This window comes from Peromyscus maniculatus, chromosome 5, assembly GCF_049852395.1.
Source record: "Peromyscus maniculatus bairdii isolate BWxNUB_F1_BW_parent chromosome 5, HU_Pman_BW_mat_3.1, whole genome shotgun sequence".
In the NCBI taxonomy this organism is placed as follows: Eukaryota; Metazoa; Chordata; class Mammalia; order Rodentia; family Cricetidae; genus Peromyscus; species Peromyscus maniculatus.
The window spans coordinates 81,032,812-81,057,297 of NC_134856.1; the positions used below are offsets into that span (position 1 = coordinate 81,032,812).

Below are 24,486 nucleotides of genomic sequence, written 5' to 3' on the forward strand. Positions count from 1 at the left end.
CTGGACAGCGCATGCACAGTCTAGTAGCTGGGGGAGTGGCGAGGAATTCTAACAAGCTGTATCCCCAGAGATGGTAAAAGGAAATTCTCTTAGGTGTGCACAACCCTGGAGCAATGTAATCTGAAATTTTGTTTGTTTGTTTGTTTCTACTGTTTTTAGCTGCTTAAATGCAGTTATTTAAAAAGCCATTCTCTTTAACTTAGACATTTGGGGGAAATTTTTCTGAGATAGTTTTAAAAGTTGCCTTGGTCACTTCTCAGCCATCTGTCTAAAAACAAGTATAAAAGTTGTTTTCAAAACAACGAAGTGTGGTTATAGCAGGGGTTCTCAACCCTTTCATACAGTTCCTCAGGTTGTGGTGACCCCCCAACCATAAAATTATTCTTGTTGCTACTTCATAACTATAATTTTGCTTCTGTTGTGAATCATAATGTAGACATCTGTGTTTTCCAATGGTCTTAGGTGACCCCAGTGAAAGGGTCACTTGACCCACGAAGAGTCTCGACCCACGGGTTGAGACTCACTGAGCTAGAGAGATGGTTCAGCGGTTAAGATGGACTTGCTGCGCAGGGGCCAAGCTAATCTTCTCTGTATCGTTCCAATTTTAGAATATGTGCTGCCGAAGCGAGCTGCAAGCTGGGCGGCGGCGGCGGCGGCGGCGGCGGCACACACCTTTAATCCCGGCACTCGGGAGGCAGAGTGAGGCGGATCTCTGTGAGTTCGAGGCCAGCCTGGTCTCCAAAGCGAGTTCCAGGAAAGGCGCAAAGCTACACAGAGAAACGCTGTCTCGAAAAAACAAAAATAAATAAATAAATAAATAAATAAATAAATAAATAAACAAACAAATAAAAAATAAAAAAATGACTTGCTGCTCTTGTGGAGGACCAGGCCTCAGTACACAACACCCACATGGTGGCTCACAAACATCCATAACTCCAGTTTTAGAGATAAAACGTGTTCTTCCAGGCTCTGCCGGCACCAAGTGTGTGGTGCCCATACATACATGCAGGTAAAATACTCATACACGTAAAATTAAGAAACCTAAAAAGGATCTTTAACGCAAGTGTGCGCCTGGCACTGGGGTGAATGCCTGCTGTGTCATCTTCTCTGGAGTATGAGGCAGGAGGATCATTCCAGTCCAAAAGTCCTAGGCCAGCCTGGGCAGCGTAGTGAGATACCTCAGCCTCTATCTCATCAAAGCAAAGCAGATATGGGACTGGAGATATAGCTTAGTGCTAGTGTGCTTGCCTAGCAGGTGTGAGCCCTGGGCTCTAAGCTCAGTTACCACGAGAAAAACAAAAAATACAGGTGTAGGGAGCCTTGCACACATAGAACCACGGGGACATGCTGCCTCACGCACCGCAATCATGCACCCCACCCCAAGCCGGTCATTTTTTCTGGTCTTGATCCGAATTCACACTAACTGCGATTTTTCTTCCTTCTCCCTGCAGTTCCCACTTTACACCAGGAGAGGGCAGTAAGAAGACCCCCTATTTCCCAAGTGAAAAGACGCAGTCAGTCCTGCTTTTAAACTGGGGGCCACGTAAACTTCTCTTTTAGGACGCCGGCCAGATTCCTCAGGTTGCTCAGGTTGGACGGATGAGTTTAGGAGCTAGCAAAGGAATCAACTGGCCCTGGGAGCTTCAGATAACAGGAGTCTTGTCCCAAAGGTCAAGGCCAAAGGGCAGGCTAATGAATCAGTCTCTGCAACCCGAAAACAGGAAGTAGCCATCCGCCTTCTTGCTTTTCTCTCCTGAACTATGGCACTGTCACCAAATTACATAATGAAAGCACTTAAGAAATCATAACATGTTTATGAAGAAGCAATCTAGACGTCACTCTCTATACTAAAGAAACCAGACACGGCGAGATGATGTGTAGTGGAAGGATTTCAAAGAAATTTTAGGAAAAGAGTTTTTAGCTATGTAAGAAATTTTACGTATTATGTTGAACTAGAGGTTAGTGAGATAACACAGCAGTTAAGGGAGTATGCGGAGCAAGTCTGACCATTGGAGTTTGATCCCCAGATAGTGGGAGGTGAGAATCAACTTCCCCAGATTGTTCTCTGATCTCCACAAACAAGGATGCAAACACACACACACACACACACACACACACACACACACACACACACACATGTAACAAGAATGATAAAGTATACTAGACTGCCTGGATCGTACTTCTGGGAGCTATTTAATTCCACACACTCTTAAAAATGAACGGCCAAGCCTCCTAATACTTTGGGAGGAATTCACACTAAGTTAAATGTCTCCTTTGAACAGCACAGAAGATTTTAATTTTTATTGGCTCGCCGTGGGAGGAATAGTCACTTAGATTGCTTGCTCATAGATCAAAACTACGAAAAGTGTGGCTCAGATCCCGAACTGCCTCGGTCGCCGGGAGACCTCGCCCCCATCACTAGGACCTTCATGTTTCGGTGCCGCAGGAAGGATCCCAGCAGATTAGAACAAAACCACAGTGGCCCTGAGTGTGGACTCCCTGATCGCCTCGGTCGTCTCCCCTAACCTCATCACCCTCCCGCTGCAGGAGGGCGTAGGAGGTGGGAGGTGGCGCTGCGTCCAGTCCTAGGCGGGTCACTCCACCCGCCGCCAGGAGGCGGGGCCTTGCGATGAGTTAAGTGAGGCCCAGGCCCAGGCCCAGGAGCGTCGTCTCCTGGCTTCTACCATGGACCGACAGCGAGCTGGCGTCCGGCTGCAGGTCGTTCTGAGACACCTCAGCGGCCCCTCGGCCCCAGCGATTGTATCCTTTGGGCTGCGGAGGGGCTCAGGCTGGAAGGAGCATCTCCTTCAGGCTGTGGCTCCAAGGGCACAAGTGAGCCGCTGCGCTGCCGGCTCTTCCTGTTTCCACTCCCCGGGGGAGCGGGGAGGAGGCTGCATCCCCATGTTCGGGGATCCCCCTACCTCCCCGGAGCACCCTTGATCGGGCGGCGGGCGTGTGTGGCTCTGCCTGGCCTGGGTGGCTGGTGCGTGTCCCCGCACCGTTCCGAGACTGCTTAGCACCGCGGTTTCTTGCTTTGTGTAAAGCGAAAGAAGTAAAGCAGGAGGTGGCGACGTCGTCACAAAAAGAACTTTGCCATATTCAGCTGCCTTGGCATTTTTCTGCCCTGTGTTTTCCTACATTTCCTAGAAATGCCAAGGACAGTTACACTGTCAACAGAGGTGCGGAGCTGCTTGCCTGTGACCAAGGCAGGCAGAGGCACGGATCCTCAGGGGTCAGGAGGGGGCGCCAGTCGTCAAGAACAGAAGGATCGGGATGCAGGACTCTGCCTCGCGCAGGTGGAAGCCCTTCTCTACCAGCTCACAGAGCTGTGTCCTTCTGCAGGGTCCGGGTACTGCAGGTCTCCCCAGCTCTGCACTCGTTCCCGGAAAGGGACTTAGTCCCCTTGGCTTGCCCAGTCCCTTGGTCTTCAAAAGTGAGTGTCTGAGGGAATGTGTGAGGAAGGCAGAGATGCAGAAAGAGCCCAGGAGTTCACTCGATAAAGTACTGGCTCATCCAGCATTAATAACTGAGGTGGGAGTTTCGTCCCCAAAACGTACTTTAAAAAATCCCAGGCCTGGTGGTAAACGCTTGTGATCTGGGAGGTGCTGACCTGAGTGAGGATCTTGGGGCTTGGTGGCCAGCCAGACTAGCTGATGGCTAACAGTGAGAGACAATGTCTCAAAAGCAAAACAAAGCAAAAAACACTAAACCAAGGCTTTCAAGCAGGCGCGCGCGCGCGCGCGCGCGCGCGCGCACACACACACACACACACACACACACACACACACACACACACACTCACACTCACACTCACACACACACTGAACTACGCCCCGCAGCGGGTAGGAGGAGGTGTCAAACTGTTGGCTGCTCATTCCAGGATTCTCGCCCTGGAAATTTCTAAAATTTACTGCCTGGGATTTTCCCACAGGCAACCAGATTACACCAGTGCTGATTTCTGTCCTTCGGTACCTGGCATCTCTGAGGCTGGTCGTGACGGCTGTTTATTTGCTCTTCCCTATGGCTCTGACTGCTGGGTGGCTGGGTGTTTACAAGCAGCAGTGTGCCAGGCCTACCGCAAATTTAAACTTTCGTCTGCAGGTTGAGAGAGACAGGCAGTAATCTCAGATGGTGGCGATGTAACCTCATTTTACACTGAGAAACTGATGGGGAGAGATCAGACATCCCGAGCAAGACTGAAAGTCCTTGTTGGGTCTGCATAATATGTGGGGTGGAGGACCACAGTCCTTTTCCTCTTGGCAATTGGATGTATGCTAAATTTTGAGAAATTCGGATATACCGGTGCTAGATATATTCGGACTGAAATTGGTGCAGTCTCTTGCTACTCTTTTGGGTTTTTTGGTTGTTTGTTTTGAGACAGGATCTTACTATGTGGCTCTGGCTGGCTGGAATTTGCTATATAGGCTATGTTGTCCTAGAACTCACAGAGATCCACCTGCCTCTGCCTCTCAAGTGCTGGGATTAAAGGTATGATCCACCAAGCTTAGCTAGGTACCGCACTTTTAACTTGAGTCAGCTTTCAATTTAAATAGCCAGATGTGGCTAGCAGCTGGATTTGGATTTTGGACAGTGCTGGCCATAGTGAATATATTACTTACGTAGACTTCTGGGAATTGTGGCAGTTTCTCCCCAGCCTTAATTTGCTTCTAAGAAATGAAGATTGGGGAAAAGTGAATGTTTTTTGTTTACATAATTGGTATTTAACTGTAGTCACAGCTTTTTGCATCCACTTTTCACTTAGCTTTTTAATCATACATTTCAGCGTCATTAAACAGTTCTCTGAGAACAACAACTAAGTTGTAGAAATAGTGGAGAGGGGCCAAGGGACCGGGCTGGAGAGACTGCTCAGTGGTTAAGAGCACTGACTGCTTCCCGGTTCAATTCCAGCACCCACAACGGCAGCTCACAGCTGTCTGTAAGTTCAGTTCTAGGGGCACCTGACACCCTCACACAGTCATACACATAGGTGAAACATCAATGCACATAAAATAAAAATAAAAATAATTTTAAAAAAGAAATAATAAACCAGTTGGCAACTGCCTTTAATCCTGGCAGAGGCAGGCGGTCTCCGTGAGTTCAAGGTCAAGGTCAGCCTAGTTTATCTAGCAAGTTCCAGTCAGCCAGGGCTACATAGTGAGATCCTGTCTTTAAAAAAAAAAAAAAAAGAAAAGAAAAGAAAAGAAAAATCAAACAAACAAACAAAAAAAGAAGAACAATGAACCAGGTATGGTGACTTATGTCTATAATTTCACCACTTAGGCAGTGGATGGAGGCAGAAGGATCAGAAGTTAAGATCATACTTGGTTACACATCAAATTCAAGGCCAGCACCTGTTACATAATACTCTATCTCAAAAAAGTCATTAAACCAAAAAAAAAAAAAAATCAAGATAACAATCCTGGCATGGTAATGTATACCTATAATCCCAGTATTCTGGAGGTTAAGGCAGGAGGAGTCTGAGGCCAGCTGACTATAAATCAACTTCCAGGCCCAATCTTAGCTACTTAGTGAGATCCTGCTTCAATAAATGAATGAAAATAAATGACAAACATGTTTATGTGCAGTGACATTGTGGGATTGGTTGGTTGGTTGGTTGGTTGGTTGGTTGGTTTGAGACAGGGTCTCACTATGTACCCCTGACTGGCCTCAAACTCACTATGTAGACCAAGATGGCCTCAAACTCATAAAAAACGCACCTGCCTCTGCCTCCCAAGTGCTGGGATTAAAATTGTGTGCCCTCCCACCTGGGTAGAAGTGACATTCTGAGAGCAGCCATTTAAGCTAAAGAAGCAGAAAAAATGGCTGTCACTAATCTGTAGTTACTGCATGAAATAAGATCTTACAAATGTCTAGCCTTTTTGATATTTAAAAATATGCTTGACTGTTTAGCTCATACTTTCTGTGCCCTGATGACTGGCAAACTCTTAACAGTTTAGACCAAAGTCACAACAGGCAAGTACGTAAGCCCACACATCTCTCCTAACTTTCTACAGTGTGACCTCTGGGGTTATTTGCTCAGTAGTTCGTGAAAGGAAATCCCGGGCAGGGTTCCAGCTGAAGCTACAGGTAGAGACGGGGGTAATGGACCGTTCTCGTCAGAGTGATAGCGATAGTGACTGAGCTGGTCGGGCTTTCTAAACAGTAGCTCTTTCTCTCTTCAGGCCCCACTTGAGGCGACCTAAGTCCCAGCAGTGTGGACTGTGCAGGGTCATGTGAACCTCCTTTCCCCAGAAACAAGGCGGGAGGCGGGTGTTAGGCACAGAGTTTGGCTCCTTTGTTTTCCTTAGCTCTTACCTAGGTGGCTCACCCCATATCAGGGCCAGTGTCCTCTGCCAGTCCCTATCCTCAACAATTCCAGTAAGTAGACCTCCTTTTAATCTATAACTATACTGTGTACATGTTCTGGTTTTATGCCAACTTGACACAAGGTAGTCATCTAAGAATCTCAGTTGAGTATTTGCCTTCATAAGTTGGGCCGTAAGCAAGCCTGTAGGGTATTTCTTAACTAGTGATTGATGGGCGAGGGCCCAGTCCATTGTGGGCGGTGCCACCTCTGCACTGATGGTCCTGGTTTCTATAAGAAAGCAGGCTGAGTGAGCCATGATGAGCAAGCCGGTAAGCGGACCCCTCCATGGCCTCTGCTCCTGCCTCCAAGTTCCTGCCCTGTTTGAGTTTCTGCCCTGAGTTCCTTCCATAATGAACAGTGATGTGGAAGTGTAAGCCAAATAAAGCCTTTTCTCCCCAAGTTGCTTTTGGTCATGCTGTTTTAGTTCAGCAAGAGTAACGTTAACTAGGACGATATGTGAAAGTCTTTCTAGTGGAAGCTGGCATAGAGTGTCCTCTCTCCACCCGGTAACATGCAGCACCCTGCTGCATTAGAACTCACTCTAGAAACACCTCGCCTCCAGAAAGCATGCTAAATGGTACAGCTTCGGGGATCTTTGGAGAGTCTAACTTAGGTTTTCTTTGCATAATCTAAAATCCAAAAGGAAGAAAAAAGAAAATACATAATCCAACCCCTGAAAAATCCAAGCATTGTATTGGCTAGCATTCTGAGTGTGTGTGTGTGTGTGTGTGTGTGTGTGAGGCTTATTTATTTCTGTGAAGTAAGGTCTCATCAGGTAGGTCTTGAGCCTCCTGCCTCAGCCTCCTGAGCAGCTGAGACTATGCTAGGCCAGCACCTGGCATGTATATTGCCTTGTTTTGAAAGGGAAAAGCCCAGCCTTCATAAATCTCGTACACATAGTCGCAATGCCAACCTTAAGGAGTGGGTTGGTTGGTCTGAGTGTGTAAGCTCGTGATCTGCTTATGTGAGCTTTGTTACTTTGTTTGCTTCTGAGACTGCACTGACCACACGATTTAAAATGTATTATCTGGGTGTGGTGGTACATGCCCGGAATCCCAGACTTTGCAAAGTCAGGGCAGGAGAATTCCAAGTTCAAGACCAGCCTGTTGTACTACAAAGTGAGACCCTGTCTTAAGAAACACACACACACACACACACACACACACACACACACACACACACACACACACACACACACACTTTACTATATTGGTCCTCCATTTGAAAGACAATTCTTATTCACTGTAGGAAAAAATTTAAATTCAGAGTTTAGAATTATTACCAAAAGGCAACCATTGTTTAAAAACAAAATTTCTTTGCAACAGCTCTGCCTCTGGGCAACATCTCCATGCCCCTTTGCCTTCTTCTCTCTCCCCCTCCCCCCTCTTTCTCCATGTGTGTGTTTTGTTTTATATTACTTCAATCATTTTCTATTATGACAAGTGTATCCACAGTATTGTGCCCTTCATTTTAAACATCTCTTGCATGGATATAATTTCTTCGTTAATATTTTTCCAGTAACACACATTTTTTTTGGTGGCCATATGTAATGTTTTAGATTTAACATTCTTTAAAAACTTTTCTAGGTTACTTCAATAAAGCCTTATAAATAGAAATGTTGAATTAAAAAGTATGAATGTAGGCTGGGGGTGGTGGCACACACCTTTGGTCCCAGTACTCAGGAGGCAGAGGCAGGCGGATCTCTGTGAGTTCAAGGTTAGCAAGTTCCAGGCCAGTTAGAGCTACACAGTGAGACCCTGTCTCCCCCTTTCCCTATGAATAGATCTCAGGTTCTTTGTATACTATTAGCTTGTAATTTAAATTGGGACTTATGAGCCGGGCGGTGGTGGCGCACACCTTTAATCCCAGCACTTGGGAGGCAGAGGCAGGCGGATCTCTGTGAGTTACAGGCCAGCCTGGGCTACCAAGTGAGTTCCAGGAAAAGGCACAAAGCTACACAGAGAAACCCTGTCTCGAAAAACCAAAATAAATAAATAAATAAATAAATAAATAAATAAATAAATAAATAAATAAATAAATAAAATAATGAATAATAAATAAATAATAAATTAATAATAATAATAATAATAATAATAATAATAATAATAAATTGGGACTTACATGGAGGTTTTTTTTTCTTTCTCTTTTTTAGGTACACTTTGGATAATAATGTCCTAAGCCTGGAGCAGAGAAAATTTTATGAAGAAAATGGGTTTCTTGTCATTAAAAATCTGGTATCTGATGATGATATTCAACGTTTTCGGTATAATACTGCTATTTATGATTTTACAAAAAAAAATGTATTACATGAATGTAATGATAGCACAAGTTAGATTAGCTTCTGCATGTTCAGAGTTTGTGTGTCTGTGTGTGAGAGATGTGTGTCTGGGAACTGATGAGTGTGAGTACCAACACACTCGTGTGGAGGTGAGAGGTCTGCTCTCTCCTTCCATCTCGTCTGAGACAAGGTCTCCTTTCTGTTTGCCATTAATATTCACGGGGCTGTGAGCTTCCAGTAATTCTCCTGCCTCTGTGCACATCTCACAGAAGCAGGGCAGGGACTATAGCTCCACAACAACACATCTGCCTTTACGTGGTTTCCGGAGGGTCAAGGTCATGTTTGGGCAGCAGCTGCTTCAGGCACCAACCCTCCTCCCCAGCCATGTTCAGATGTTTTTTAATGACATGATTTGTTTGTGGGTCTTTAGAAGTGTGAGTTCCAGAGCTAGAGTCTCAGTCCTGCATCTAACAGGGAACATTCTGTGGTGATCTGCAAATGCCTCGGGTTTTTAAAATGAGGCCTTTTAATCCTACTGGTGTCTTAGTGTTGTTGTTGGACAAAATGAAGTGAGAGAGGTGGAGGACACTAGGAACAGGGTTGGCAGCCCAGAGTTGCTACACAGTGTTTGCCGTTCGGATTTTTCTGCATTAGGGATGTTCAACTTGGAACATCAAATAGATTTCATTGCCAAATCTAAAACCTCTTGGGTGATGACATGACGTAATAGCTGGAGAATCTCACATGTGCTCTCATGTGAAAGGTGGAAGTCAAAACACAAATGCACTAAAAATAGTACATAAAATGCCTTTAGGCCTGTGGATAAGTTTTGATGGGAACTTTTGTGTATAGACCTGGGTTCCATCTCCAGGATATCACATTATGCATATGTAAATATCCCAAGTGTTTTTTTTTTTTTTTAAATCTGAGATCCAAAACACTTCTGTTACCAAGCATTTCAGATAAGGGATACTCAATCTCTATTATCACAGTGTCACCATATCAAGAAATACTTCCCAGTCTAGGGAGATGGCTCAGTAGGTAAGGTCTTGCTGTGTGAGCATAAAGACCTGAATTCTGAAAAGCCAGGAATGGCAAGCACTGGGGGGGAGAGGGGGGGCTGGGGGGGAATTAAACGAGCGCGCGCGCGCACACACACACACACACACACACACACACACACACACACAGAGTTTCCCTACTGGTCTGCTGTGGGTGAGGTATTTTGAGGTAATGGTTCCAGGTAGAAGGCAGAAAGAACCCCTGACCTTGTTCTCCTCCTTCCCATGAGCATTATTCTACTAGAGCAGAGATGTGGACCCAAAATCTGCAAATCTCTCAACAGGGCGGGGCCAGCCAGAGTCATGACCTTCTTTGTAAATCTCATTTCTAGAGCTGAGTTTGAAAGGATCTGCAGAAAGGAGGTGAAGCCACTAGGGATAACGGTGATGAGAGATGTGACCATTACAAAACTGGACTATGCACCAAATGAGAAAGTGGTTACAAAGATCCAGGATTTCCAAGAAGACGAGGAGCTCTTTAGATACTGCACCCTCCCCCAGGTGAGAGCCCCGCCTGCCTTCCTGCCTGAGGGTGCATCTATCTACAAGTCTGCCTGTAACAACTGCTCAGTTTACCCCATCTTGCCCCTGTCCCTTTCCTGTTGGCCTCATAGCTGGTCTGCCTCCATCCAGCTCCTTTCTACATAGGGTGTTGGAGCTATGTTCTTAAGTGAAGGTGACCCGGCCCCATGCTGGCTATGACAACATCCGGAGGCATTAACAGTTGTCATAATTGGGGTGGGGCGAGCTAATGGCTTCTAATGGGTAGAAGCCACTGAGGCTGCTAATGGGACCCAGAGGTTCTATAATGCACAGAGGAGTCCCTAGTCCAAATAAAAGAATGATCTCAGTGGTTAAGAGCACTGACTGCTCTTCCAGAGGATCCAGGTTCAATTCTCAGCGCCCACATGGCAGCTCACAACTGTCTTTGACTCTGACACCTTCACACAGACATACGTGCAGGCAAAACACCAATGCACATAATATAAAAATAAATAAATATTTAAAAATTAGCTCACCTTAACTACCCATGGCATCCTGATTGAAAGACTTTCCATGGGGTTGGGGAATTAGCTCAGTGGTAGAGCGCTTGCCTAGCAAGCACAAGGCCCTGGGTTCGGTCCTCAGCTCCAAAAAAAAAGAAAGACTTTTCTAAGGACTGTGTTAATTGTGGTTTGTGGTGAAAAACAACAAACCTCACCTAAGACTTGATAACCAGAATGTCAACAGTTACAAAGCTATTATTTGTAAATTTATTTATTTATTGTAATGACTCTGGTCAGTAGAGGTATGAGATTAGTTGTTTTTTTGTTTGTTTGTTTGTTTGTTTGTTTGGTATTGCTGACTCAACTCAGGGCCTTGGATACCCTCGTCAAATTGTTGCCCTCCCCTTTAGGTTCTGAAATATCTGGAATGTTTCACTGGACCCAATATATGGCCATGCACACAATGCTGATAACCCTCTGAGCTGCCAGCTGCCAGCCCTGCATTTTTCTTGACAGTTTTGTGTTGTTATTGTTGTTGTTGCTTTAGACGGGAGTCTTACTTATGCTGTATAAAACTGACCCTGGAACTCAGGATCTTTCCGCCATCTTGGTTCTTCTGTAGATCATTGTTTGCCATGTCATTTGCCTGTGCTTCTGACTTCCTATGAAGTTACTTTTTTTTTTACTGCTTTTCTCGTAGATTCTGAAATATGTGGAGTGTTTCACTGGACCCAATATCATGGCTATGCACACCATGTTGATAAACAAACCTTCAGATTCTGGTAAAGAACTCTTCATTGTTAGGAACACACAAAAGAAAGTATTGCTAGATTAAGTATGTAAAGTTGATGTTCAAACCTAGGTCATGCATTTAACTATCAAACTTCAGATGAGGGAATGTATAAGCTTTCATTTAACTCTTAAAACACTTTATATTATAACAACACTGATGAGTAATAGTAATTTCAGAGAGTGACTATAGGGAGTATTGCTAAATAGTCACACAGCAGTCTGTAGAGCTCATCAAGCAATAGTTTGTATATCATAAACTTCTGTTCATTGTGTCTAAGCGTCTTATTTTTTATTTATTATTTATTTATTTATTTTATTTTATTTTTATTTTTTTAATGTGTAGCCTAGGCTGGCCTTGAACTCTCGATCCTACTGGCGTGCGTCACCACAACCAGCTAAGCTTCTTTTTTATTTCTTTGTCTAGACAGGGCTTCTCTGTGTAGCCCTGACTATCCTGGAACTCACTCTGTAGACCAGGCTGGCCTTGAACTCAGAGATCCACTTGCATGCTGAGCCTCCTGAGTGCTGGGATTAAAGTCACGTGCCACTACTGACCAGCATGTCTGAGTTTTTTGATTTATTTTTTAACTATGTGCCATCTCTGGGCTGGTGGTCCTGAGCTCTATAAAAAAGCAGGCTGAGCAAGCCATGAGGAGCAGCCAGCAAGCAGCACTCCTCCATGGTCTCTGCGTCAGCAACTGTAGTTCCTGCCCTGTTTGAGTTCCTTTTCTGACTTCCTTTGATGATGAACTGTGATGTGGAAGTGTAAGCCAAATAAACCTTTTCCACCCGAAGTTTCTTTAGTCATGGTGTTTCATCACAGCAGTAGAAACCCTGACTAAGACAGAACCCATGTAAAAATGCCAGGCAGGAGAGTGCATCACTGGGGAGGCAGAAACAAGAGACTTCCCAGGAACACTGACCATCCAGCCTAGCCTAATTGGTGAGCTGCAGGCTAATGAAAGGCCCTGCATCCAAGGAGATGGATAGGGTTACTGAGGACACTCAGGCTGTCAACATGCAAACCCTCTCATCTGCACATAAGCACATGCACATGTGTGAGCACCTATACATACATGTCACCTTGCCAAGGACAAGGACCGAGAGAGCCTCCAAGCCACAGGAAAGGGGAACTGGAGCTTGGCTCCATATCATTCTCCTTAATTTCATTAATCCAGCTGTAGTAAAATCCTTATTGAATTCTGCCCCTGTGAAAATCGCAAGCAACAAAGGGATGATGTGTGACTGCTAGAAAGGATATTAACTACCCCTCCAGTGGGAGCCGGAAGTAGAGGATGTGGAGCCCTCACTGATACTTCAATTTGTTGCTTATCTCTTAAGACTGATTTCCTGTATTTGGGATTTTGTTTTGTTTTTGTTTGTTTGAGTTGGTTTTTTTTTGTTTTTTGGGTTTTTTGTTTGTTTGTTTGTTTTTTCCAAGATAGAGTTTCTCTGTGTAGCTTTGCACCTTTCTTGGAACTCACTCTGTAGCCCAGGCTGGCCTCGAACTCATGGAGATCTGCCTGTCTCTGCCTCCTAAGTGCTGGGATTAAAGGCATGCTCTACCACCACCTGGCGACTTTGGTTTTTTGAGACAGGGTTTCTTCCGTGTAGTCCTGGAACTTGCTCTGTAGACCAGGCTGACCTTGAACTCACGGAGATCCACCTGTCTCTGCCTCCCAAGTGCTGGGATTAAAGGTGTGTGCCATCACGGCCCAGCCCTTTATTTAGTTTTGGTAGATAGGTCAGTGTTCCAGGTTTTCAAGCAAATGAGGAAATTCCCAGACTTCTGCATTTTTTGACAGTGGGTTCTGTTGCAGGCAAGAAGACATCCCGGCATCCCTTGCACCAGGATCTTCACTATTTCCCCTTCCGCCCTAGCGATCGTATCGTTTGTGCTTGGACTGCCATGGAGCACATTGACAGAAGCAACGGTTGTCTGGTTGTGCTCCCAGGCACCCACAAAGGCACACTGAAGCCACACAGTTACCCCAAGTGGGAGGTAGGTCTGCGTAACTGCTGCACCTCTCTGTGTGATTGTGGTGTGTGTGTGTGCATTCATGTGTGTGCACATACACGTGCTGGCCAGAGGACAGCCTTGGGTATCATTTCTCAGGTGCCTTCTATTTGTTTTTTTTTTTTTTAAAGCAGGTCTCTCAACAGGTAGGCTAGACTGGCTGGCTAGTGAGCCCCAGGATCAGCCTGTCTCCCTCATCAGCACTGGCATTAAAGCAAACACTGCCAAACCCAGCCTTTTCTTTGCTTTTAACTTGTGTTCTGAGGACCAAGCTCAGGTCCTCAGGCTGGAACAGCCATCTCCTGAGCCCAGCGGCTGAGTCTTTCCAGAACCCTTGGCTGTTTTTAGTTTACATCAGCGGACAGGAGGAGCCTAGGAAGGAGACTGCACTTCCTTTCTTAGCAAATATCGTCTTGAGCTACATACACAGTTAGAATCAGAGCAATTTTAAGGATGTCGGGTAAAATATCCAATGACATCTATCCTTTCAACACATGTTTGAAAGTGAAGCCAATGTGTGGGACTTGGGTCCGTGCTACATAAGTTCTGTCACAAGGGCCAGTCATTAATATTTCAGCCCCAGACACATGTGATAAATGACAAATTAGTCTTACCAACTGATGATGGATCTCAGAGTGAAGAAGAGGGCCAGTCTGTCACCTACAATTGCAAAGGCCAGCAGACACTAGAGTGGTGGTTCTTGACTCTTGGGAGGAGGGCAAATACTCTTTTACATGGGGCAACACAAATATTTACAGTACAGTTCATAACAGTAGCAAAATTGCAGCTCTGAAGTAACAACAAAAATAATTTATAGTTGGGGGTTGCCACAACGCGAGGAACTGTATTAATGGGTCGCAGCATTAGGAAGGTTGAGAACCATTGCCCTAGAAAGAGCTGAACATTGAAGGACATCGTAGAAATTCCTCCTAGAAAAAGAGACACGGAGGCCAAGCACAAGCACAGGCATTGCTAAGAGCTGGGTGTTCTTGGTGCAGACGGGTTAGGGGCTTCAGGGACACTGAAAAGATTGGCAGAGGGAAGAACCAGATTTGAGAAGACTTTCATGCTGGCTCTAGTTTGCTTGGGGCACATGGACCTTGCCTTTTGTAAGCAGCTGGCAGAGCTTTCATTTAAAGAAAGTATTATACTCTGTTTGGAGTATAATTGTCATATAATTAACTATCTATTTCTGCACATTGGTTACCTTACTGAAGAGAATCAAAGTCCCTTTAGCTTGGTGTGGTGGCACATGCCTGTAATCCTAGCATTTAGGAGGCTGAGGCAGGAGGATGGGAAGTTCCAGGATGGTCTAGGCAACATCACAAGAGCTTGTCAAAAAAGGAAAAGAAAAAGAAAAACTCCTCTCTCCACCTCACCTGTTATCAAAAACAATCACTGAGCTGTTTTCCATTTTTACAGGTTTGTTTGCATTTTTTAAAATGTTGCATAAATACAGTTCTGTAGTATTCACTCTTTTGTGTGGCTTCTTTCACTTAGCATACTTGAGACTCACTGATGGGGTGTGTGTCTTGATAGCCCAGTTCTTTGCATTGCCAAGCTTCATTTTATTGCTCAGCTGCACCCCTTTTTCTTACCCATTCAGCTCTTGCTGTGGGGAGCTATTAAGGTTTTTGCATCTATAAATGAAGAGACCAAACCAATTCTTCAAGAATAGTTATTTTGGGGTATGGTACAAGATGCGTTGAACATTTGGGAAGCCAGGGGCAGAGAACCAAGGGGGAGGTTCTCCACATTTCAAATCTAAGACTAGAAGACCCTGAGCTCTCAGATGAGGGTCAGTCTAGATAGCATATCCGTGGTGAAACACAGGGAACTGATCTTCTGGAGGAAATGGAGAAGCCTGCTTGGAGAGCTTGTCGGACGAAGTCAGTTTCTGGTTTTCTTTGTTATTTTGGGCATATCTGTGTACACATGCACGCAGCATGCTTGTGTGCACTATAGCACACACGAGGAGGCCGCAGGACACCTTGCACATGTCTTGTTTTCTTCTTCCACTTTGTAGGTCCTAGAGGTTGCTCTCGGCAGCAGCTACCTTTACCCACTAAGCCATCAAGCTAGCCCAGGATGTTAGGATTCTTAAAACGGTACTATGTGACATATCGTTATTATGTGAAAGTATTTCAGTCTGCTCATGATGGTAAACCTGAAATTGTGAAATCCATCGATTTCGGGTTAGGGAGAGGCAGAAAGATAGATCAGCAGGTGTAGGTACTTGTTGTCAAGCCTGATTGATCCCTGGGCTCCACATGGTGGAAGGAGAGAACTAAATCCCCTAAGTTGTCCCGTGGCTTCCACACATGTGCTGTGGCATGAGCATCCCCTCCTCACACAGTAAATATATGTATTTGTATTATATATGTATATGTAAATATATATGTATAGATCTGTATTCTTTTCTTTTAAGGTTAGGTAAGGGTTGGTGTGTACCAGGCTTTTTCCTTTGGGCCACCAACCAGCTCCCAAATCATGACACAGAGACTTATTATCAGTTTTGAGTGCTCAGCCTAGCTTAGCTTGTTTCTGGCTAGCTCTTTTAACCTAACCTCTTTCTCTTTATCTACCTTTTGCCTCAGGGCTTTTTACCTTTCTTACTTCTGTGTATCTGACTTTCCCTGCTCCTCATGTCTGTCTGTCTGTCCTCTTCCCCAGGCATGTCCCTCATTCTCTCCTCCTTCTCCCTCATTCCTCTTGTTCTTTTTCCTTCTCTTCTAGATTTCTCCTCCTATTTATTCTCTCAGCCCACCAGCCCCACCTAGCCTTTCCTTCCCTAGCTGCTGGCCGTTCAGCTCTTTATTAGACCAATCGGGTGCCTTAGGCAGGCAAGGGGAAGCCCATGCAACACATCTTTACATAATTAGACAAATACAGCAGAAACAAATGTAACACATCTTCACACAGTTAATGTTCTGCAGCATAAACAAACGTAACACACCTTTGCCTAGTTAAAATCATGTGCTACAGCACTGGTCACGGCACAGGGCCAGGCCCTGCTTGGCTTAAGCAAAAGGGAATGATCTGGAGGCTTTCCAAACAGCAGCATTTCCAGGCCAGCTCAGCTTAGCTTCCAGGTCACATACCCACCTTGCTGGAAGAAAAGGGTCCTGGGTTCAAATTGCAATACTAGCCCCTAGGAAAATGGCCATTTCCCAAAAGGGATTTGAAATAGTCTTAGCAAGAACCGGATGCTGGGGCTGGGAAGATAGCCCAGTCAATAAGATGCTTGCCTTGCAAGCATGGTTCCCCAGAACTTATCATCATCATCATCATCATCATCATCATTAAAAAGGCTGAGCATGGTGGGCACACTTGAAATCTCTGCTGAGGTGGAGACAGGCTGATGATCCCTAGAGCTCACTGGCCAGCCTCGCCTACTTGGTGAGAGAGATTGTCTCAAGAAAGAAGGTGGGAGTTTTTCACTCCTCCTACGGGATATTTTGAGGTAGGAACTTATGCAAGCAACTCCAACTAAACTCCGTGAGTCACACACAGAAAGAAGACACAGAGTAGGTGTCTCGAGTGCACTCCAGTGTGAAATTGTCAAAAAACAAAAAAATGAAAAAAAGTATAAGGGAAAAATGGTAGACAGTAGCTAAGGAGCAACACTTAGGCTGATCTTGATCTTTGTACCTCCTCCTCCTGAGTGCTGGGATTACTAGGATGGGCCATCTCCCCTGGCCGTTTGTTCTTTTTTGGTATTCTTGGTTTACTCTGGGTGTGACATAAGAGTTTTGCACACAGACACACCCACTGTGCCCCCGATTTGGAGAGAAGAATTAGCTTCCCCAGGATACTCCTGACGAGGAGGAGGAGGATGCATAGAAAAATCTGGATAGGGAGAATGTCATGCTAGGAAAGAACATTACTGATTCAGGTTGGACAAGCCTAAGGCAAATGTGTGTATTTGCCCATTATATTAACCAGGGTTCCGTAGCAGAACTGAAACAATAGGATGGATGGATATTTTATACATACTTATAATTTATTATATCAATTTACATTAAAATAGCAGCAGCAGTTGTCCTTTGAGGCTGGGCGCTTTGTCAGTCCCACAGTGGCTGTCTCACACTGGAGAGGCCAACAGTAGTTGCTGTGCAGTTGACCGGACTAATATCCAAAACCTAGACATTTTCTGGAGAGCCCATTGGTCCTCCATCTATGATAGAAGCCTGGAAACATGGGTTCTAAAGCCAGCAAAGGAGCAGTAGCCGCCACCGCTGCCACCGCCACAACCGCCTCCCGGAAAGGGAAGATAAAGTACCAAAATTCACCTAGACTTTTGGCCACCCCCTTTGTATCTACTGCCCCCCTACTCTGGGCAGGTTTCCTCTAGCAATTAAGGCAATCAGGACAATTCTTCAGGCGAGGCTCCCTACCCTGGAGATTCTAAAAGGTGGCAAATTAACATTATGACAAGCATCACACTCCTGTTAACCACAAGAGGCAAAACTGGCCTAAATCAGTTATAATTAATTTGCTGTAGTTGCGCATGTGTCGAGGTCAGAGGACAACTTATAATTAATTTGCTGTAATTGCACATGTGTGGTGGGCAGAGGACAACTTTCAGGAGTAGGTTCTCTCATTCCTCTATGGGTCCTAGGTTTCTGGGTGTCAGGATCTTGTGGCAAGTACTTTTTTAACCAGTGAGCCATCTCACTGGCCCACCGTGGGACTTGTGAAAAACAGACATCCAAGAAGATTCTGTATATTTAAAAAACAAAACATTGAGAGTCTAACTTAGACATGCTGTTGTCTTGGAGGAAGTTCAAGGACTCTGGCTTCCCCGATAGACTGATGATGAAGTCTTGGCCATGGTGGCACCTGGAATATGAATGTGTCTTCTCCTGTGTATTCTAGGGAGGGGTTAACAAAATGTACCATGGCATCCAAGACTACAAGCTGGACAACAACAGGGTGCATCTGGTGATGGAGAAGGGAGACACTGTTTTCTTTCATCCTTTGCTCATCCATGGATCTGGTCGGAACAAAACTCAAGGATTCCGCAAGGTATGGATTCAGATTGCTACATCTCCAAAGATGAGTGGACTAGAACAAAGATCTCAAAATACATTAAGATAGCAAAGAATGCAGGACTTTTCACTGAGGGGCCAGTTTATTTACCAGGATATACACATATATTCCCTCTGTTAGGCCCTCACCCTGTGAGCACTGCACCATTCATGAAATTACTTCTGAACAAAAGTGGCCTTTTCAGCACACAGCTGCTGCTGAGACGGAAAACAATGGCTGAATTACTAAAATAGCATCATTTGGAATTCCTTTTGCTCATTCTAAGTACAACAGGAGAGAAGTTCATAATATCTTTACTATTGAGAAAAATAGTACTGATCCAAAACAATACTGAGTTCCGAAGGGCACACTCAGAAACTGGACTCAGCAGGCCCTTGTGTTTTCAATCCTTAGCTTCAGAATGTTTACAACTTGATACTTTGTTGCCTATGTTAAAAACTTCCCCACAGCCAGGCGGTGGTGGCGCACATGCCCTTAATCCCAGCACTCGGGAAGCAGAGGCAGGCAGATCTCTGTGAGTTCGAAGCCAGCCTGGTCTACAGAGCGAGATCCAGGACAGGCTCCAAAGCTACACGAAGAAACCCTGTCTTGAAAAAAACAAAACACAAAAAGTTAAAGTTCCCCACAAATGCCACAACTTCTCATTTTGACAGGTCCAGCAGATCTGATAGTCCCGTGAGAGTGCACTTCCTCACGGAAACAGTGGTCCACACCAAACATCAGGGCTCCTTTGGGTCTAAGTCGGGTGTTCTGGCTCCTCACAGGGTTCCCACCCATCCTCCCTGGCTCTTTGAGCCCAAAGACAAGGCACCAACCGTATCTTCCACTCACTGATGTTCCCACTGGGTTCCCTGGAGCTTGAGATGAGGCTGAGGCGGTGGAGATGCTGCCTCAGGACACAATTTAAGGGGCTGCCAAAAGCTCAGCAAGAACTTTTAAAGAGCCATGCTTCTTCTTATGCCAAATTTTAAAATAAGAGGCTGGTATTGTCTCTCATAGTTGTGCGAGTGTGGGGTATAAGCACTGAAATATAAATAAGTTCTGATGCCGGGCGGTGGCGGCGCACGCCTTTAATCTCAGCACTCAGGAGGCAGAGCCAGGCAGATCTCTGTGAGTTCGAGGCCAGCCTGGGCTACAGAGTGAGATCCAGGATAGGCACAGAGAAACCCTGACTTGAAAAACTAAAAAATAAATGAAAAAAGAAAAAAGAAAAAAAAAAAGAAAAAAATTGATATACTGAATTTGCCCTTTTCTATACTTTTCTAGTGTCTTGCATAGTCTAGAAAAATAGTCACCATTGTTTTGTAATAAAATGCATATGGGAGAGCATGTTCCCTTTGTCTTGGTCTCTGATGCAGCTCGATCTAGTATGCAGGTTTACACAGGTGACAGAATTTGAGACGCCACTGTAGAAATCAGTATTTCGAGCAAAGTAGCAAGTCCTTCCGATGGATGTGGTCACCTTTAGATAATGAACTAGTGACAAAAAAGAGGAATTTTAATGACTGCTTTGCAAGCTTGGAGTTGTTGCAAATTTTTCTAGAATGGAGAGAATTGAGTAGTTTCAGCCTTCCTTCAGAAGGAGGCAAGGTGGGTTCATGGAACTGACCTTTAATGCCCCTTTTAATTGAGAGGGTATGTGCATTCTTCTTCTAGAGGTATTTCCAGTTTCCATATCTATCTCCATTGAAATAATGACCTATCTCAAATTCAACTGGGTAACAAAGTTGAGATGATGCCAAAGTCCAGTGTGGCACACACTTGCCATTGCAACACTCAGGAGACTGATGCAGGAGGATCACATGTTCTGAGAACCAGGGGACAGTTATGTAACACAGCCTTAGCTACATAGTGAACCTACCCCAAAAGGAAAAAAAGATGAGAGATAATAGTGGAACACCATCCATTTAAGGACTTTAGGATATGGGAAATTTTTTTTTTTTTTTTTTTTTTTTTTTTTTTTTGGTTTTTCGAGACACGGTTTCTCTGCATAGCTTTGCGCCTTTCCTGGATCTCACTCTGTAGACTAGGCTGGCCTCGAACTCACAGAGATCCGCCTGGCTTTGCCTCCCGAGTGCTGGGATTAAAGGCATGCGCCACCACCACCTGGCTGGATATGGGAAATTTTAAATGCCTAAAAATATTGAAGATCTCTTAAGGAACTGGACTTCCTAAATATACCTTAAAAACAAGTATCACAGCTAATTAAAAAAATCTTTCGTGGGCTAGTGGGATGGTTCAGCACATACAGGTGCTTGCTCCCAAGCCTCCTGAGCAGAGTTCAGTCCCTGGGAGTTGAAGGGTAGGAGGAGAGATCCAACCATCAAAACCTGTCCTGTGACCTCCACACGCGCACATCCACTCTTTAAAATCTTTTGTAATTTCTCAGTTAGCCTTCGGCTGTGGAAGGAGGGACTAAGCTATGCATGAAGAGACTGGGTTAGGATACTAGAGGCCATCCTTCCAACTGAGAAATCAAATCTCAAGTGAAATGTTCCCATTCTGGGACTCTGCTTGATTTGGGACATAATGGGATTAATAGGGTGCTCGTCTCTAATCTCAGCCTATCCTTCCTGCACAGGCAATTTCCTGCCACTATGCCAGTTCCGACTGCCACTATATCGACGTGAAGGGCACCAGTCAAGAAAACATCGAGAGGGAAGTTCAAGAGTTAGCAGAGAAACGGCATGGATTAGAAAGCAACATTGAGTTAAAGGTACGTTTATGAAACCCCAAAGGAAACACTGGGGTTCTCTTTCTTCAGATTTAATTTCGAAGCATGCAGGCTTTTGTTTGCTCCCTTCAGAGCTGTTCCTGGGCCCACCAAGAATGACGGTGTAGGGCTTTCGCTACGGATAGTGGATGTTGATGCTGATCAGTCAATCCCAGTGAGTGGGCACATTCACTTTGGAAAGCTGGTTTTATTCTCTTTGTCATCACAAATGCAGGCCTGGGGCCCAAGGATACTGAGTTAGTGATAGTTAACTCGCTGTAGGTCACCCAAATGCCATGCTCCCCAGCTGTCTCCAGTCATCTGGAGTATCTTGATTCCACTTTTGGAACCTACAAAGGTGAGAATGTGGAATCTATATAATTACCAAATCTCAATAAGGAAATCACTTTGAGCCGGGCAGTGATGGTACACACTTTTTATGCCAGCACTCGGGAGGCAGAGGCAGGTGGATTTCTGTGAGTTCGAAGCCAGCCTGGTCTCCAGAATGAGTTCTAGGACAGCCAGGGCAAGAAAAGAAAAAAAGAAAAAGAAGAAAAGAAATCACTTTGGAAATTAAAAAATGAAAGTAGCCACAAATGTGTCCCATATTTGAAAATGTTCTGATTTCACATTTGCAGCCCCTAAAAATTCTTATCGTTCGTCTCCCTCTGTCTAGGACTTGAAATGCCTTCCATGAATAACTAAGACTTGGGTCTAACAAGGATGTCGACACCTCTCCCCGTGTGAGGTTCCACATTTGTAGATTTGGCCAATTGAAATACTGGAAAATATTAAAAGCATTTGGGGTCTGGAGAAATGGCTCAGCAGTTAAGGATGAGAACTGCTTTTGTAGAGGACCTAAGTTCAGCCCGTTACAGGCTTCTAATGGCCTCTACCTCCAGTTTCGGGGGAATGAGCACCTCTGACCTTTTTAGGCACTGCACTCACATGCACATACTCACACACAGACACACCTACATCCTTAAAAATAAGTTAAACCTTTCAAAAAGTATTTGAAAAAGACTGCCTATGCCCTGAACATATACAGACATTTTCATCGCTCCTTCCTTAAACAATAAAACGTCTATTGATAGGACATTTACATTCTGTCGGGTAGTATGGGTAAGCCAGAGAAGGTATATGGTACATGGTAGGGTGCATATGGGCTCTATTCAAATACTGTGCCATTTCATACGAGGGTCTTGCCATCCCATGGCTTACAGTATCCAAGGTGAGTCCTGGACTGTACACCAGGCTTGAGGTTGGTAAGGTTATGCTAAATGAGGCCTCACATGTTGATATTTATTACTTGGTAAGTTATAGCTTATCAGGTTTATTTAAAAGAATAATGCCAACTCCTACTATGTAATCATTTTTAAGAGACAAAAGACATTCGTGTCACTTGTATTTCTCACTGAACTTCCGTAGAACAGTCAGAGTGGATTCATGCCATTTTGTAAAAATGCCGGAGGCTGAGGTAAGTGGCAGAACTAGGTTTGAGAACTGGACTTATTCATTCTTTCTGCCGTACCTTATGGTTATGGCTCGCTCAAAAGTTAAACAGTAAACCCAAAAATAGAAATTGTATTGTTAGAAATGAAAAGGAACTGGGCATGGCGGCTAACTCTTAGAATTGCAGTACTCAGGAGGCTAAGGCAGGAAGACTGTCGTAAGTTCAGAGCCAGCCTGGGCTACATGGTGGGTTGGAGGCTGACTTGGGCTACAGGGTGAGACCCTGTCTCAAAAATAAAAGCTGCTCGAGCAAAATGACTCAGAAAGTAAAGGTGTGTGCCACCAAGCCTGAGTTCAACTCCTTCAGCTCACACGGTGGAAGGAGAGAACCAACCCCGCAAGTTCTTTTCCGACCTCCATCTGTTCTCTAACTCACGTATGCCACGCGCACACACTCATAAATAAATACATACATAAATAAATACATACATAAAATGCAATTAAAAACAAAACAACAACAATAGAAACAAAGGTGGGGGAGAACAAATTTTAAAAACAAACTAGTCAACTATGGCATCTTTTTCACAGTCATCATCCAATCATGAGTAGAATTTTCAACAGACTCCAGGCAGATAGCATCAAGGAGCAGCAGAAAGACAGCTGGTAAACAGTTTTTACTGTGGCCAAGTCGTGTATGGACCTAATAGCATCATCTGCCATTAGCACCTGTGTCCAATCGGTCAGGGCTGGCAGCTGGGGATCCACTGACCTAGCATAGTCAGCACTATTCTAGATACTGGTCGGTAGAGTGACTGAAGTCCCAGAACAGTTTTTATTTACTAATCCGTAGGACTATTAATGTTTTCCTGTTTAGTCGTTTGTAGAGGCTTGAACCCTTTTTCTCATGGGGGGTAGGCCAATGGAAGTGTCCCACGAACTCTGTTTGATATTATTTCAGGATATTTGGATGTTTCGAGGCCGATCTGTGAAAGGGGAAAGAACAAACCTTTGAAATAGCCCCTCAAGAGTGCGATACGACGATGAGTGCCTATAATCTCAACACTCAAGAGAGTAAGACGAGAGCAGCGTGAGTTCGAGTGCCGCCTGGGCTACATAGCAAGATACTGTCTCCAACCCTTCCCCCCCATAGACAAAACAAAAATAATTAGCTCTTCATTACAATTCTTTTAAAGGAAACATCAAAGCAAGACATCTCAGGAAAATGTTTTCTTATTGAGATGATGTCATCCTTTCTATCTCCTGTGTATGAATCAAGACATGTACTGGGGCCTTAACTGCCCAGATTGAATTATGTGGTACTGTTGTTTTCATTGAGTGAAATATTACTGTTTTAAGAAAAACTAACTTGGGATATAACTAATAAAGGTGACTGAGTATAATTTAAGCATTTCCAGTCAATTTCTTTCCACAGGCACTTTACCTAGCAGAAATGATTTCTTGGAAATTCAGTCTACATACATCAGGGTGTACATCCCTCCCGCCATGGACCCACCTCCTACCGTCTCATGTCGTGACCGGCTTTTGTTCTAGTCTAGAACATAGAGTGAATATTCACAGTAAATGACGGGCAGAGCGAGAGCAGCGTGGAGTCCAATAAAGGTGGATCCCCGTTTTCTGAAGCATGCTTCCTTGCAAGCCTTCACCCCAACCCTTTCCATAAAACACAGACCAGTCATCTCCACTTGTCTCTTTCGATGCTGAGTAGGGAAGACCAGAGTGCCTGGCAGGTGTTTCCTGTTGGGTGGGG

General features: G+C 44.7%; 1 protein-coding gene and 1 pseudogene across 1 annotated transcript; one reads left to right on the top strand and one right to left on the bottom strand.

Annotated features, from left to right (window-relative positions):
* Window positions 1-530: 530 nt before the first annotated feature.
* On the bottom strand, window positions 531-630 carry LOC121829882 (U6 spliceosomal RNA; annotated as a pseudogene).
* A 1,977-nt stretch (window positions 631-2,607) lies between these two features.
* Window positions 2,608-24,123, top strand: Phyh (phytanoyl-CoA 2-hydroxylase). Its single transcript, XM_076572756.1, has 9 exons — window positions 2,608-2,760; window positions 6,320-6,378; window positions 8,520-8,630; window positions 10,039-10,207; window positions 11,393-11,474; window positions 13,305-13,486; window positions 18,380-18,529; window positions 21,135-21,269; window positions 23,677-24,123. The coding sequence occupies exons 1-9, from the start codon at window positions 2,686-2,688 to the stop codon at window positions 23,728-23,730; spliced, it is 1,017 nt and encodes a 338-aa protein (XP_076428871.1). The 5' UTR covers window positions 2,608-2,685; the 3' UTR covers window positions 23,731-24,123.
* Window positions 24,124-24,486: the final 363 nt, after the last annotated feature.

Excerpts from the sequence above, each read along its gene's own strand:
- Phyh (XM_076572756.1), top strand. The coding sequence starts at position 2,686 with ATGGACCGACAGCGAGCTGGCGTCCGGCTGCAGGTCGTTCTGAGACAC. Across the intron at positions 6,379-8,519 it reads CCCTATCCTCAACAATTCCA|GTACACTTTGGATAATAATG; the intron begins GTAAGTAGACCT and ends TCTCTTTTTTAG. Across the intron at positions 11,475-13,304 it reads AAACAAACCTTCAGATTCTG|GCAAGAAGACATCCCGGCAT; the intron begins GTAAAGAACTCT and ends GTTCTGTTGCAG.